Source organism: Lepidochelys kempii, chromosome 23 (assembly GCF_965140285.1).
Source record: "Lepidochelys kempii isolate rLepKem1 chromosome 23, rLepKem1.hap1, whole genome shotgun sequence".
Classification (NCBI taxonomy): Eukaryota; Metazoa; Chordata; order Testudines; family Cheloniidae; genus Lepidochelys; species Lepidochelys kempii.
The window spans coordinates 17,365,971-17,382,079 of NC_136402.1; the positions used below are offsets into that span (position 1 = coordinate 17,365,971).

A 16,109-nucleotide genomic window follows, 5' to 3' on the forward strand; every position below is an offset into this window, starting at 1 on the left:
CCGAGGACAGGGGGACAGCGAGGGCCTGGGGCTAAGGTGGCTGGCAGGGATGCGGGAGGATTGCTCTAGTCCCTTCTGCCTGGGAGGGGAGTGGGGTCTAGGGGTTAGAGTGGGGGGGGGGGCTGGGAGTCAGGACTCCTGGGTTCTCTCCCTGGCTCTGGAGCACGGTCTTAGTGAGTCAGAGCGGCGGGGCTGGGAGTCACAACTCCTGGCCCCGAAAATGGAAGCAGCCGAATTGCTGGTGTCGATGGGAACCAGCGGCCCATCCAACCGTATTATCTCCCACACTCCCTGCTGCCGTGGACCAGAGCAACGAGCCCATCTAACCCGGTATCCCGTCTTCACGGGGCTGCTGGCAGAGGAATGCGCCAAGCGCCCCCTGGTGGGGATTATGAGTTTCCCTGGCCCACTGGGGTAGCTTTGCCCCAAAGTCAGCAGGCTGATTTCCCTTTCAGGGGGCAGGGCTCAACCTGGTCTCATCTGACTCTGCCTGTCCTGGGCACCTGCTCCTGTTTTCGGTCTTGCGGCAGAGAGTTCCACAGGTGGCCGGTGACAATAAACTGAATTTCTTTTGTTCCTCCTTCAAATCTGTGGCTTTTCCTTGTCCAGATGGGGCGGATAAAACCAGACGTCCTGGTCTGTGGGAAACTCTGACTTTCTGAAACTCGATTTTGTATTTCGAAAAGACAGAGTTGCCCTTGAGACGAAAATCCTGAATAATGTTGACGGGCGACCCATGGAAATCTTCCATTTCTGCAGCCATCCGGAAGGTAAATAGGTGTGGTTTCAATAAAGTCCATTCGTTTTCCGTTGTGCGGACTTGATTCAAATATTTTTATTAATGGTACAGCCAGGCTAGAAAGGATTCGCTTTTTTAATTGCGAAATGTCGTTAACTAATTATTGTCTGACCCCTCCCGCATCGTTTTCCCCCCCCCCAGTAAATTTCCCACAATGGTGGAAATTTACATCAATAAAAACTGGGGGGCGGGATTAAGTCGTGGGGCATGATCCGCTGACCGTGAGCTCCCAGCACGACACTGAGATGAATCACAGGTGCCGACTCTGTGTGTGCTCTGGGGATGGAGCACCTACGGAAAGCAAATAGTGCTCAGCACCCACCAGCCCCAGCGGTTTGGCAGCTGGGGGAGGGGACTGGGGGAGGGCGGAGAGGAGCTAGCTGTGGGCAGGCGGAGGACTCGGGGATGTACAAATAAGGGAATCGTGAGCAGGAGCAGAGAGGTGATTTAACCTCTGGATTTAGCTGGGATCCTAGAAGTCCCTGGGTCACATGCCCTGGGGGAAAATGAATCCTTCCTGACCGCTGCACTGCCCTGAAGCATGAGAGTGGATCCCGGTCATGGGCTCACTGCCAAGCTGCCAGGGTCATGCGTATGCCGAGGGCTGGTCTCCCATGGCCCACGAAGGGAGGAGACAGCCCGAGGGAGGGAAGAGCTAAATGGAAATTGAAGGGAAGGGACGTGGAAGGGCAGAGCGGAGGCGTCACCTCGGTCCTGTTTTCCCTGAAGAGGGGAGGGGATCTCCCCTGTGCAGATCTGGGTCCAGAGGAGCACTGGATGATGGGGGGGGCATTTTATCTCCCTCCCTTCCGCACGTGCTGGCTGGTGTCTCAGACAGCCCTGGATCTTTCCAGTCTCCCCCATGCTCCTTCCCTGCCCCCGAAATCCCATCTGAGCCTCTCTCATCAGGGAGCTCGAGCAAAACTGTGTGAAGACCCCCGCACTCCTGGTCTCACATTTGAACTGTTGAGCCGTGGTGGGAAAACCCAGCCAAAGGACCCCGAGCCATTCCTAGCCATGATGCACAACCCGCTGGCCAGCCCTGGCCAAGTCCTTGCCCCATCCCTTGCCTCAGTTTCCCCTCCCACCTAGCTCCTCTTCGCTGCCTCTCACTACGTGTCCATGCAGTGACTCTTCACCCTCAGATGTCCTTGTACACTGGCCTGTCTGTCTATCTACCAGATCCCCATTGAGATCAGGGCCCCGTCATGCCAGGTGCTGCCCAGACCCCGACCGAGATCAGGGTCCCGTCGTGCTGGGCGCTGCCCAGACCCCAACACCCTCATGGAGGCGTCTTCCCTTGGTTTTCGGAATTGCAGAGACCCATCCTGGAATCCTGTGCCCAATTCTGGGAAGACCCGGTTCTAAAAGGAGGTTGAAAATCAGAGCAGGGGCAGAAGAAAGAAGTAAACATGATTCAAGCCAGGTAGGGCCCCACCCAACGGGACCCAGCTACAAGGGGCAGGTCCAGATGGGGCCAGCTGGGCAAACAACTGGACCAACTCAGATCACCTCAGCTCCCCTGTTCCTGTCCATGACGGCGGCTGCCCCCGTGCTAAATTCTGTGTGGTGCGGAGCAGCCGCAGGGGGGTATATTTGTAACGGTGAGAGCAACTGGCCATCGGCATCACCTCCCAAGGGCCGTGTCATAAATATAAAGGGAAGGGTAAACCCCTTTGAAATCCCTCCTGGCCAGGGGAAAGCTCCTCTCACCTGTAAAGGGTTAAGAAGCTAAAGGTAACCTCGCTGGCACCTGACCAAAATGACCAATGAGGAGACAAGATACTTTCAAAACCTGGGAGGAGGGAGAGAAACAAAGGGTCTGTGTCTGTCTGTATGCTGGTTTCTGCCGGGGATAGACCAGGAATGGAGCCTTAGAACTTTTAGTAAGTAATCTAGCTAGGTATGTGTTAGATTATGATTTCTTTAAATGGCTGAGAAAAGAATTGTGCTGAATAGAATGACTATTTCTGTCTGTGTATCTTTTTTGTAACTTAAGGTTTTGCCTAGAGGGGTTCTCTATGTTTTTGAATCTAATTACCCTATAAGATATCTACCATCCTGATTTTACAGGGGGGATTTCTTTATTTCTATTTACTTCTATTTTTTATTAAAAGTCTTCTTGTAAAAAACTGAATGCTTTTTCATTGTTCTCAGATCCAAGGGTTTGGGTCTGTGGTCACCTATGCAAATTGGTGAGGCTTTTTATCCAACATTTCCCAGAAAAGGGGGGGTGCAAGTGTTGGGAGGATTATTCATTGTTCTTAAGATCCAAGGGTCTGGGTCTGTAGTCACTTAGGCAAATTGGTGAGGCTTTTTACCAAACCTTGTCCAGGAAGTGGGGTGCAAGGTTTTGGGAAGTATTTTGGGGGGAAGGACGTGTCCAAACAGCTCTTCCCCAGTAACCAGTATTAGTTTGGTGGTGGTAGCGGCCAGTCCAAGGACAACGGGTGGAATATTTTGTACCTTGGGGAAGTTTTGACCTAAGCTGGTAAAGATAAGCTTAGGAGGTTTTTCATGCAGGTCCCCACATCTGTACCCTAGAGTTCAGAGTGGGGGAGGAACCTTGACAGGCCGCAATGGGGCTTCCATCACAGGGAATTTTCCAAAGCAGCGGGAGGGTTTTTCTAAACAATCTGCCCTAGGAACGGTTTTGGGGACTTCCTCCAAGCTGTGTAATTTACACAGGAGGTCAGGAAATCTAGGAGAAGGTGCAGTGGACGGGGCTGGGTCAGGAAATAATTTGACCCTTTGGAGCTACGGCCCATTGACCCCACCTGGGATCTGCCCCCTTGACCCCAATGGAGCTACGGCCCATTGACCCCACCTGGGATCTGCCCCATTGACCCCAATGGAGCTACGGCCCATTGACCCCACCTGGGATCTGCCCCATTGACCCCAATGGAGCTACGGCCCATTGACCCCACCTGGGATCTGCCCCATTGACCCCAATGGAGCTACGGCCCATTGACCCCACCTGGGATCTGACATTTTCTTTGTTCTCCTGCTGCTCTCTGCTCAGGGTCCCTTGGGGTTCCCTGCACGTGAATAAATCTCGTTGTGGGATCCCGGTTTTGCTGATCCTGTTCCGGAATCACTCCTGAGCCGTCCTGTTCCTCGGTGCCTGACTCTCCGCCCCCCTCCTGCCCCCTCGGGGAGGGATGTCACTGCAGCTGCTGGTAGTGGGGGTGCAGGCTGGGACGCGGTGACAGGGGTTGCAGGGAGCTGGGAGACACCGGGTTTGTGAGAAGGTGGATTCGGATCCTCTGTTCTGGGGGCTCAGCTACCCGGCGCCTGACGTGCGAGGGGCTGGGAGCAGAGCCTGGAGCAGTGGGGTTGTGTGTAGTTGTGTGTTTTGTGTTGTGCTATGAATGGGCCAGTGGTAGGTGAGTGTTTGAGTGAGGAGGGCATTTGTGGGCCTGGTGCAGGTGGCTGACAACTTTCCGGTGGGGTCATTTTTCTGCCAGAAATCAGACTTTCCTCCACGTTCTGTAATGACAGGACCCTTCATTCCGAGAAGGTTAAAAAAGCCTCCTTTCCAGCCCCACATGGCTTTCATATTGCCATAAAACAGTTCTGGTCACGTTATCCTAGCCCCATAGCTCTTTTACGCTCTATATGATATCCGACAGCCCGTCTTTCCTGTCGGCTGGGAACGATTCGAGTTGGCTCCGTCCCCCCCGATTTCACAGCACACCTGCCGAACGAAGCTTTCTGGCGGTAATCCTGGAAATGCACAGAGCGGCCAAGTGAGAAAACCGCGGCTGGCGAACTCAGATTCGATCGAAAGGTACTTTCTTTGCATCTTTCGACAGGGGAGGTGAACTGTGTGGGCTTTCCGGGCTCCTAAGCCTGTCGTGAAATAGTTCTGTTTCTGACCCCCCTGCTGAGGTCTAGCTACCTCTGATTTCCTGCATTTAAATGGATCGAATTGGAAAGAAAATCCGTAAAACCACGGCTCGATGTTAGCCGTCACAATTGTAGAGAAATAATGGAATTGCGCCCGGCCATTCGGTTGTGCTTTAAGGTCAGCAAAACAAAACAAAACCTTTAAGGTCACGGTGAAAAGACACCACAATCACCCAGCACACACACCCCCTGACACACACACTCCCCTGACACAGCTCCAAACACCTTTTCCAGAACTGGAACCAGAATCCTAGGGTATAACTGTGTGTGAGGGCTGGGAGCCAGGACTCCTGGGTTCTCTCCCCGGCTCTGGGAGGGGAGTGGGGGCTGGTGAGTTAGAGCTGGGGGGGTGCTGGGAGCCAGGGTGCCTGGGTTCTACTGCCTGGTCTTTGACCCTGGCTCCCTGCCTTCTCCCCACAGCCACATGGGTTGTGAGAACGGCAGCGAAATCTCCGAGTTCATCCTGCTGGGCCTGTCGTCCCGCCCGGGGCCTCAGCCCTTCCTCGCCCTCCTCTTCCTCCTGCTCTACGTGGCTGGCGTTCTGGGCAACTCCCTGATGGTGGCTCTCACCACGGTGGACCCCCGGTTCCACAGCCCCATGTACTCCCTCCTCCGTAGCCTGTCGCTGGTGGATGTGGGCCTGCTCTCGGTCACCGTGCCCCAGGCCTGGCCCAGTTCTTCTTCTACCTCTTCGGCGTCTCCAACACATTGCTCTTGGTGGCCACGGCCCTGGACCACTACGTGGCCATCGGCGACCCGCCTGCGCTACCCGGCCGTGATGAGCCCCCTGGTCTGCCGGCGCCTGGTGGCCTCCTGCCTCGGCCTGGCCGCCCTCCACGCCGGGCTGCTGCTGAGACTCAGCCACCGCGGCGGGAACCGGCTGCCCCACGTCTTCTGCGACCACCAGCCCCTGCTGCGCTTCTCCTGCTCCCCGACACGGGTCAACGAGGCGGCCATCTTCTTCGACTGCGGCCTGGTCATCCTGGGACCCTTCCTCTTCATCACGGCTCCCACCTCACCACGGTGGCTTTGTTCTACGGGGCAATTGTCGGGGTCTACTTCCAGCCCAGGGCCAGCTACTCGGCCCCCCGGGGGACCGTCTTCTCCGTCACGTACACCGTCGTCACCCCAGCCGCCAACCCCTTCATCTACAGCCTGCACAACAAGGACGTCCGGGGGCTCTGAGGAGACGGATGGGGAGTGGGGGTTTCTCCCAGAGGCCATGAGACTTGGGGTCCCGGGGCAGGGAACGGGCCGGCTCAGAGGGGCAGGGAATGGGGCACGGGGCCTTTCCCCTCTAGGGGGCACCAGCTCCCATCTGCCCAAGGGCGGGGACAGGCTGGCTCAGAGGGGCGGGGAATGGGACATGGGCTTCAGGGGCTGCCAGCTCCCATCCGGCCCCAGGGCAGGACACTGGCTGGCTCAGTGGGGCAGGGAATGGGGCACAGGGCCTTTCCCCTCTAGGGGGCGCTGGCTCCCATCCGTCCCCAGGGCGGGGGTCTGGCTGGCTCAGGGGGGCGGGGAACGGGGCACAGGGCCTTTCCTGTCTGTCCACGGTGAAAATACAGACCTTTAAATCCTTTGGCCTGATCCAGAATACTTCGTCCCTGTGAGGCTGGCAGGCCAGGTGTGTTTGGCGTTGGGACTTTATGGCACGGCCGCACCTCATGTGTTCGGCCGCCTGATGCTACCGGTGCCCTGCGGCGCCATGATGCAGTGCTTGATCTGTGACTTGCTAAGACTAGGAACCCCCGGTCGGGGGAGACACCTCACCCAGGGTGAATCACTCGCTCCCCGCAGGCAGGGTCCTCCCCTGCCCAGCAAACATCGGGTGCCAGATATCCGTGGACGTGAGCTCCCCTCATAGGCCTGGGGTCCCCAGCCGGTTAGCCCTGCAGAATGCAAATGTGTTATAGCATCTCTGGACTGTCTCCCGTCGGTGCGTCAGTGACGCTGCATGGAATAGGGGTGGCCGTTTGTAATATTGTTGAGACCAATATTACAAAATTTCAATGAATCTCACCAGATACGCCATGTAAAGTATCAGCGGGAAAGATAGGATTGGTTAATTATGATAATTACAGCTATATGTATGTATCATTATTGTATTATGAGTTATAAATACGTGGGGTATATTTGCATTTCCAACTTGTGCTGTGTTTCTGGAGATTGGCACCGGCATGAGCCAGCCTGCTTGATGGCCCATCAAAGACCATCAGCTGTATGGTGATCCCATTGAGAGAAGCCCGGGTTTAGGCCTTTGAGTCAGCAAGACATGTAGGGCCAGGTCGGTGGACAGAGACCTCTAAGGCTTTTCCACGCCCTGTGCTGGGCAGCTTGTGTTCGGGACACGGGATGTAGACGCCATGTGGCAAAGGATATGAAAAGGCAGTTGTGTCTTCTCCATTTTGTGTTCAGTCCTGCTTCTTACCCAGGGAGTAACTTCTCTACACACTGAAGCTCTGAACAAAGGACTGACAGACCCATCCACATGGAGGATCTGTTCCAGAAGGACTTTACAAGCCAGCAGACTCACCAATGCTGCTTAGAACCTGATCTATGGACTTTGAAGACTTTGTACGTATGTGAGTGTTTTACCATTTAACCGCTCTCTTCTCGCTCTTTCTTTCTTTTATAATAAACCTTTAGTTTTAGACGCTAAAGGATTGGCCGGCAGCGTGGTATTTTGGGTCAGATCCAACCTAATATTGATCTGGTAACGAAGCTGACCCTTTGGGGTCAGAAGAAAGTTTCATTTAGTGAGCAGAGTTTTTAAATAACTTCTCACTGTTCTGGCCCCAGGTGCTGATTGGGAGCCAGAGAACTGGAAGGCAACAAAGGGGGCTGTGTGATTTCTTTTTTCAGCTTTTTGTTAAACCAGCGTAGGGGAGCAGGAGCACAGTTTGTGACTGGTTGGGGAGTCTGACTTCAGTATTACCTACCACTCTGGGGAATGTCTGCTCCCCTTGGCATTTTCAGGGAGGGCTACCCTAGGCACCAGCAGCTCATGGCGTGTCTTTCACAGTGTAGATAACGCCCTCGTTTCTTTCTCTGGGTGAATAAATATTTAGTTCATTACAGGATTGGCGGCAAGTGCCATCTTTGCCATCCACCCCCTCTATCTATGCATTCCCATGCCCTATCTATCTATCTATCCCCACACACCCATCTATCTCTCTGTTTACCCATCCCCATATCCCTGTCTATGCAATCGAATCTATCTAACTATCCCCATCCACACACCCTCTCTCTCTCTATCTATCCCCATACATCCATCTATCTATCTATCTATCCATCCCCATATACCCTGTGATATACCCCCAGGGTACAACCTAGCCTCCGGGACTGCTGAGTCCTCTTAAACTCTCCAGCCTGGCCTGTCTCTCCTAACACCATGCCACTGACCAGCTGCAAGCCGCTCCAGGTGCTGTGATCACTCAGGCATCAACACACAGGGACACACCCAGCTGAGTTGTATAAATGTTCTATCAGCCACTCATGAATTATACATGGGGAGACCCCAGCCAATTTCCCCAGACCCCAGCCTTGCACCCCAGAGATGTCCCCTCTTACAATGCTCAAGACCTTCTCTTGAACAGTGCAAGCTCATTAATTAGTTCGCCCCCTCGTGAAAGGGAAGTGGACGTGCACCCGCCTTTGTAGTCTGATCAGATTCCCCAACCGCTTGCAAGAAACTCACTGGCCAGGACAAACCATTACAATGAGTTTATTAACTGCAGACAGATCGATGGTCAGTGATTATAAGTGGTGGGCACAGAGGTCAAAGTTGGTTACCTAGGAAATAAAAATGGACTCACAGGCTAAATGCGAAACTTTATCAGACGAAGCAAGATTGGAATCAGATGGCTTTTCTCCAATTGTGACGTCTCAACTGAGACCTTGCAAGGCACGCGTTGTACCAAACCCGGCACAACCACATCACCAGGGTGAATACGGGGCTCCAGGGTGGTATTTTGAGGTACAGAGTGTCACATGCCCCCCTCTGCAATTTTTCCCCGTCCTCTTTTAAAAGGTGCACCCCAAAACTGGGTTCCAGCCACAGTCGCACCAGGGTCAAACACAGAGGGAAGAAAATCACCTCTCTGCTCCAACTCAAGATTCCCCTGGCAGAGGTGCCCGGTTGGCCACAGTGCAGATGACAACTGGTGGTTCTGCCCTATCTCCAGATCTCTGGGGGGTTGCGCAGCTCCCCTACCCCTTTCTGCCCTGGGAACAGCACTCAGCTCCCAGAGCCCCCCGCCTCCAGCTCAGCGCAGCAGGGCCCGGAGACCCCCAGTGGCCCTAAGCACCTGAACCAGCCTGGGTCCTGCCAAGGGAGTCGCACCCACCGCTGATGAGGGCAAAGTGCTGCGATCTCCCCCAAGGGCCTTTTGCTAATGAGCCCAGCTGGGAGACCGCTTCATTGGAACTCTGCGGACTGAAAGGCAAACTAACGGGGCCTCCAGAGAGCCCTAAGCCGTCAGCCCGGCACTGGAAAAACAGAGCTAACAAGAGGAAGTTATCGCTGAGCGTCTCAGTGGGCCAGAGATGATGACTTAAGAAGACAACTTGAAAAGACAACTCAATTAGACGTCAACTCGAACAGAAGACTCTAGAAAAAGATGACTTGGGAAGAAGATAACTCCAAAAGAGGACATCAGGAGAAGGTCACTAAAGAAGACAATGACATAAGAAGATGCAGGAAGACAATGGCTGTAACAAAGTGGGAATTTTTTGTAATATTTTCATGAAGCCTTATGTGCACCTCAGTTTCCCCTATATGCTGCACTGTTACCCAGTGAGTGAAAAGGGATGGCTTGCTCTTGGGGCAGGCAAAGACACAAGTGTGGATGGTGCCTCGCTGCCTGGGGCCTTGGGTCCCAAATCAATGGAGCTCTTGAGAAGACAATGGCAAATCCAATCACCAGGACATGAACACCTACCAACCAACAACCCAGAGCGATATGGACGGCCCTGCCTCTCCGCAGGGGGGCTGAGCCACATCTCCCCAGCTCAGGAACAAAGGACAAGAGCAGGGGGTGAGGTGGAAGTCAGTTGAGGCACACCTTGGAGTCTGGTGAAGGAGATGAGATGGAGGGACAGACGGAGTTTGACCAATGAGTTTCACTAAAGCCAAGCTGGGCTTCCATTTCTTTGTGCTAACCAAAGACTTCCTATGCCGGGTTCCAGTTGACTAATAACCCCGACTGTTGGACAGCGCTGGCCGAGCGTCCCTGAAGATGCTGGCGGAGGAGGTGCGTTGCTCCCTAAGAAAGGACAAGTCCCCCTCGGGAATCTGTCTCAGTGGGACTCGCTGAACGGAGCTCACGGTGTGAAGCAGAGGTGCTGTAGAATGGAACCCCTAAGGGGTCGGGCACATTGAATGGGGCTCCTCCCAGAGACTACCCAAGCTGGGGCCATAGCACCAATCCCGTGGATCCGTGACAATGACTCAAGAAGATGACACAAGAAGAATCAAGACAATTCAGCATGGATTCAGGAAGACAATTCAGCATGGATTCACGAAAGGAAGGTCATGCCTGACTAATCTAATCGCCTTCTATGATTACTGGTTCTGTGGATGAAGGGAAAGCAGTGGATGTATTGTTTCTTGACTTTAGCAAAGCTTTTGACACGGTCTCCCACAGCATTCTTGTCAGCAAGTTAAAGAAGTATGGGCTGGATGAATGCACTATAAGGTGGGTAGAAAGTTGGCTAGATTGTCGGGCTCAACGGGTAGTGATCAATGGCTCCATGTCTAGTTGGCAGCCGGTGTCAAGTGGAGTGCCCCAGGGGTCGGTCCTGGGGCCAGTTTTGTTCAATATCTTCATAAATGATCTGGAGGATGGTGTGGATTGCACTCTCAGCAAATTTGCGGATGATACTAAACTGGGAGGAGAGGTAGATATGCTGGAGGGCAGGGATAGGATACAGAGGGACCTAGACAAATTGGAGGATTGGGCCAAAAGAAAGCTGATGAGGTTCAATAAGGATAAGTGCAGGGTCCTGCACTTAGGACGGAAGAACCCAATGCACCGCTACAGACTAGGGACCGAATGGCTCGGCAGCAGTTCTGCGGAAAAGGACCTAGAGGTGACAGTGGACGAGAAGCTGGATATGAGTCAGCAGTGTGCCCTTGTTGCCAAGAAGGCCAATGGCATTTTGGGATGTATAAGTAGGGGCATAGCGAGCAGATAGAGGGACGTGATCATCCCCCTCTATTCGACATTGGTGAGGCCTCATCTGGAGTACTGTGTCCAGTTTTGGGCCCCACACTACAAGAAGGATGTGGATAAATTGGAGAGAGTCCAGCAAAGGGCAACAAAAATGGTTAGGGGTCTGGAACACATGACTTATGAGAGGCTGAGGGAACTGGGATTGTTTAGTCTGCAGAAGAGAAGAATGAGGGGGGATTTGATAGCTGCTTTCAACTACCTGAGAGGTGGTTCCAAAGAGGATGGTTCTAGACTATTCTCAGTGGTAGAAGAGGACAGGACAAGGAGTAATGGTCTCAAATTGCAGTGGGGGAGGTTTAGGTTGGATATTAGGAAAAACTTTTTCACTAGGAGGGTGGTGAAACACTGGAATGCGTTACCTAGGGAGGTGGTAGAATCTCCTTCCTTAGAAGTTTTTAAGGTCAGGCTTGACAAAGCCCTGGCTGGGATGATTTAATTGGGGATTGGTCCTGGTTTGAGCAGGGGGTTGGATTAGATGACCTCCTGAGGTCCCTTCCAACCCTGATATTCTATGATTCTATGATTCTAAGACAACTCAAGAGGATGACTCAGGGAAATGGCTAAAAAGGAAGAAAACGCAAATGGAAAACGACTCAAAACGGAGATTACTCAAGATGCAGATTACTCAAAAAGGAGATTATTCAAGAAGACAACAATTGAAGAAGACTCCAAAAGACGACAACTCAAAAAGAAAACAACTCAATAAGATTCAAAATGTTGATGACTCAGTAAGATGATTTCAGATGATGACTCGTCAACTTGAAAAAGATGACTCAAGTAGAGGACAACTGAGAGAGACAACTCAAGAAGAAGATGACTCAAAAATATCAAGAAGACTCTAAAAGATAAAGACTCAATAAGAGAGTCAAGGTGGGCGAGATAATATCTTTAATTGGCCAAAGATATTACTCCACCCACCTTGGTTCTCTAATATCCTGGGACTGACCCAGCTACAGCTACACTGCATATAACAATGTGTCAATAAAACAGCTTAAGAAGATGACTCAAGAAGACAAATCAAGAACAGTATGGCTCAGAAAGACAACTCAAGAAGAGGATCCATCAAGGTGACTCAGAAAGAGGTTGACTCAAGAAGACGACTCAAGATTCAGAAATAGCTCATCAGCCTCCGGCCCCCACAGCTCACTTTAGAGCCAACCTCTAGACTGTACAGTGGAGTTCCTGCACTGCATCTCCGAGGCATTGGGGAGATCCAAGTCCCCTGTCCCCCACCCCAGCAGCACCTACGTCCCTGGAGAGGCCACCATCCGGCTGATGGCTTTTCTCAGAGCCCACTTCGTCTCGTCATTCCTCAGGGTGTAGATGAAGGGGTTGAGCATGGGGGTGACCACAGTGTACATGACAGCTGCCAGAGCATCCTTTTCGGCAGAGAAGCTGGACGAGGGCTGGAAGTAGACCCAGATGACGGTGCCCTAGAAGACCGCTATGACAGCCAGGTGGGAGCCACCGGTCAAGAAGGCCTTGCGCTGGCCGGCAGCCGAAGGGACCTTGAGGACGGCGGACACAATGGCGTCGTAGGAGAGGAGGATGAAAACCAGCACCATGTTGACCGCCAGGGCCCCCTTGGTGTGCAACACCAGGGCATTGAGCCAGCTGTTGGAGCAAGAGAGGTTCAGCAGGGGGAAGATGTCACAGAAGAAGTGGGGGACCCTGTTGGAGGCGCAGAAGGGGAAGCAGGAGGCCAGCAGGGTGTGCCCCAGGGAGTGGAGGGGGGAGCTCAGCCAGGAGGTGCCCACCACCAGGAGGCAGCGCCCGAGGCTCATCACGGGGCGGCAGACGGCCACGTAGCGGTCCAGCAGCATGGCGGCCAACAGGAAGCTGTCGGCGATGAAGAAATACATCTGGGTCAGGCAGCCGACGTAGGAGATGCCCTACTCCCCTGTCAACGTGCCAGCCAGCAGCTTGGGCACCATGGCCGAGGTGAAGCCCAGGTCCGCCAGGGAGAGATGGCTAAGGAAGATGTCCACAGGGGCCAGGCCTTCTCTCTGTCCCTCCATCAACACCCTTCCACCCACCCCGTCCATCCATCCCTCCCCACTATCCATCCATCCATCCATCCACCCACCCCGTCCATCCATCCCGTCCATCCATCCCCACTATCCATCCATCCACCCATCCCTCCATCCTCATTATCCTTCCACCCATGCCTCCTCTCTACCCATCCACCCACCCCATCCATCCATCCCCACTATCCATTCACTTATTCTTCCCCACTATCCATCCATCCCTCCCCACTATCCATCCATCCATCCACCCACCCCGTCCATCCCTCCCCACTATCCATCCATCCACCCATCCCTCCCCACTATCCATCCATCCACCCATCTCTCCTCTCTATCTGTCCATCCATCCCCATTATCCTTCCACCCATCCCTCCTCTCTACCCATCCACCCACCCCATCCATCCCTCCCCACTATCCATTCACCTATCCTTCCCCACTATCCATCCATCCATCCATCCATCCCCAGTATCCATTCACCTATCCCTCCCCACTATCCATCCATCCCCAGTATCCATTCACCTATCCTTCCCCACTATCCATCCATCCATCCATCCACCCCATCCCATCCATCCATCCCCAGTATCCATTCACCTATCCCTCCCCACTATCCATCCATCCCCAGTATCCATTCACCTATCCTTCCCCACTATCCATCCATCCATCCATCCACCCCATCCCATCCATCCATCCATCCCCAGTATCCATTCACCTATCCCTCCCCACTATCCATCCTTCCACCCATCCCTCCTCTCTATCCATCCATCCATCCATCCATCCACCCATCCCCTCTATCCAACAGTGGGTGTTGTTGCGAACTCAGGGCATTGTTGCAGGGGGTGTTGTGACAGTGGGTGTTGCTGCAAGTGGTGTCTGTTGTTGCAGTGAGTGCTACTGCAGTGTGGGTGGATGTTGTTGCAGTGTGTGTTGTGTGTGTTGTTACAGTGGATGTTGTTGCAGGCTGTGTATGTTGTTGTGCGGGGAGTTGTGGCATGGTTGTTAGTGTGGGGTGTGGTTGCACTGCTGGGTGTGTTGTTGCAGTGGGGTGTGGTTGTGGCGTGGGGTGTTGTGATGTGGGGGTGTCGTTGCAGTGGGGTGTGGTTGTGGCGTGGGGTGTTGTTGCAGTGGGGTGTGGTTGTGGCGTGGGGTGTTGTGATGTGGGGGTGTTGTTGCAGTGGGGTGTGGTTGTGGCGTGGGGTGTTGTGATGTGGGGGTGTTGTTGCAGTGGGGTGTGGTTGTGGCGTGGGGTGTTGTTGCAGTGGGGTGTGGTTGTGGCGTGGGGTGTTGTGATGTGGGGGTGTTGTTGCAGTGGGGTGTGGTTGTGGCGTGGGGTGTTGTGATGTGGGGGTGTTGTTGCAGTGGGGTGTGGTTGTGGCGTGGGGTGTTGTTGCAGTGGGGTGTGGTTGTGGCGTGGGGTGTTGTGATGTGGGGGTGTCGTTGCAGTGGGGTGTGGTTGTGGCGTGGGGTGTTGTTGCAGTGGGGTGTGGTTGTTGTGGGGGTGTTGTTGCAGTGGGGTGTGGCTGTGGCGTGGGGTGTTGCGGGATGTTACTGCAGGGTGTCCCTTCAGCCCCTAGCCCTTTCCTGCCCTCCCGCTGCCCATGGGCCCATCGCCCCCTGACCCCTCTCTGCAACAGTCGGGTCCCTCCCTCTCCCCGATTGGCTCCTCGTGACCTGTGACCCCCCCCCCGAGGAAGCCACATGCTATGACTTGTGCCCTCTGATTGGACGAGTGGGACACCATGGGGGGGGGCGGGACCTGCAGTGGAATGCTGGGAATTCTGCTGAGCCCTGCCCAGCACAGGGGGTAACAACCTACTACTGCAAGGGACCACAGCCTTACAGTGACTGCAGGCCTGAACCCCCCAAGGCCGCGCTAGGGGGCACCGTGCTGCTGGGAGGGGGTGCTTGGCAGGGGCACTCTCCCCTGGCAGTCAGGGCTGGGCGCTAGGGGGCGCCGTGCTGTGGGAAACAGGACAAGTAGCTCGCTCCACCCCAGAGGCAGCTGCCTTTCAGCGATTGCCCTGTGGGCTTTCAGCCTTCTCGGCCTCTACAGCCCTGGGAAGTGTCACGTACCAGCCAACCCAGCGGGTCTGAAACAACAACCAGGGAGAGCAGACTCCTGGCTGCGCTAGCCAACCAGCTTGTGGGTAGTAGCTGGACTCAACAAGGATAACAACCTACTACCCTTCTCCTACCTACCTAACTCCCTACTCTTCCCAGCCAACTCTTGCACCCCAGCCTACTTCAACAAGGGCTTTCCAGTCGGTTCTCACACCCATTGTGATGCTAGGGAGAGAACCCAGGAGTCCTGCCCCCCCCCCCAACCCACTAGACCCCACTCCCCTCCCAGAGCGAGGGAGAAAACCCAGGAGTCCTGGCTCCTATATCGCCCCCCGCTCTGTCGCACTCAGACACTCTCTGGTCCCAGTTCAGTGATAACTTTCTCTCATTAGCTGTTTCCCCAGTGCCGGGCTGGCGGCTTTGGGCTCCCTGGGGACCCCATTAATTCACCCTTCGGTCCCCGGAGCCATCTCCCAGTCAGGCTCATTAGCGAAGGTCCCTGGGGGGGGGATTGCAGCTCTTTGCCCCCACCAGCAGCGGGTGCGACTCCCCTGGTGGGATCCAGGCTGGCTCAGGCGCTCAGAGGCACTGAGCTGGGGGGACCCCCAGGAGCTGAGTGCTATTCCTAGCTATTCCTGGCTGAGGGCTCAACCAGGTGCGGGGGCGGAGAGGGGGCCGAATTGGAGACAACATGGCCCAGTGGGTAGAGCCCATCACTGGGTCTTAGGACACCTGGGCTCTTTTCCCTCCCCCCACACTGATACCCTGCAAGATCTTAGGGGAGTCCCTCTCACCAAGCTGTGAATCAGTTTCCCCCTCCTTTGTCCGCTAAGATCTCTGCCTCAGTTTCCCCACCCTCTGTGTCTTTAGACTCTGAGCTGTTCAGGGCAGGAAAGGTCTCCGACTGTGTTTGGGGGGGGCTCCTCCGCCATGCTGGCTGCTGTGCAGAACCCTCCCTGACCAAGATTGGGGCCCCTCCCCCATCATGCCAGGAGCTGCACAGTCTTGGTCGGGCAGGGGTCTGTACAGCGCCCATGCGATGGTGGCCCCTCAATTTCTGCCATCCCATCACACCCCCTCTCT

The 16,109-nt window shown here is 54.5% G+C and overlaps 1 protein-coding gene across 1 annotated transcript; it reads left to right on the plus strand.

Moving 5' to 3' along the window:
• The first annotated feature begins 220 nt into the window (after positions 1-220).
• On the plus strand, positions 221-12,753 carry LOC140901886 (olfactory receptor 1B1-like). The gene is given in 7 exon segments (XM_073321312.1): positions 221-382; positions 4,432-4,589; positions 5,129-5,370; positions 5,373-5,467; positions 5,469-5,709; positions 5,712-5,886; positions 12,546-12,753. Coding segments are annotated over 7 exon segments (1,281 nt in total).
• The last annotated feature ends 3,356 nt before the right edge of the window (positions 12,754-16,109 follow it).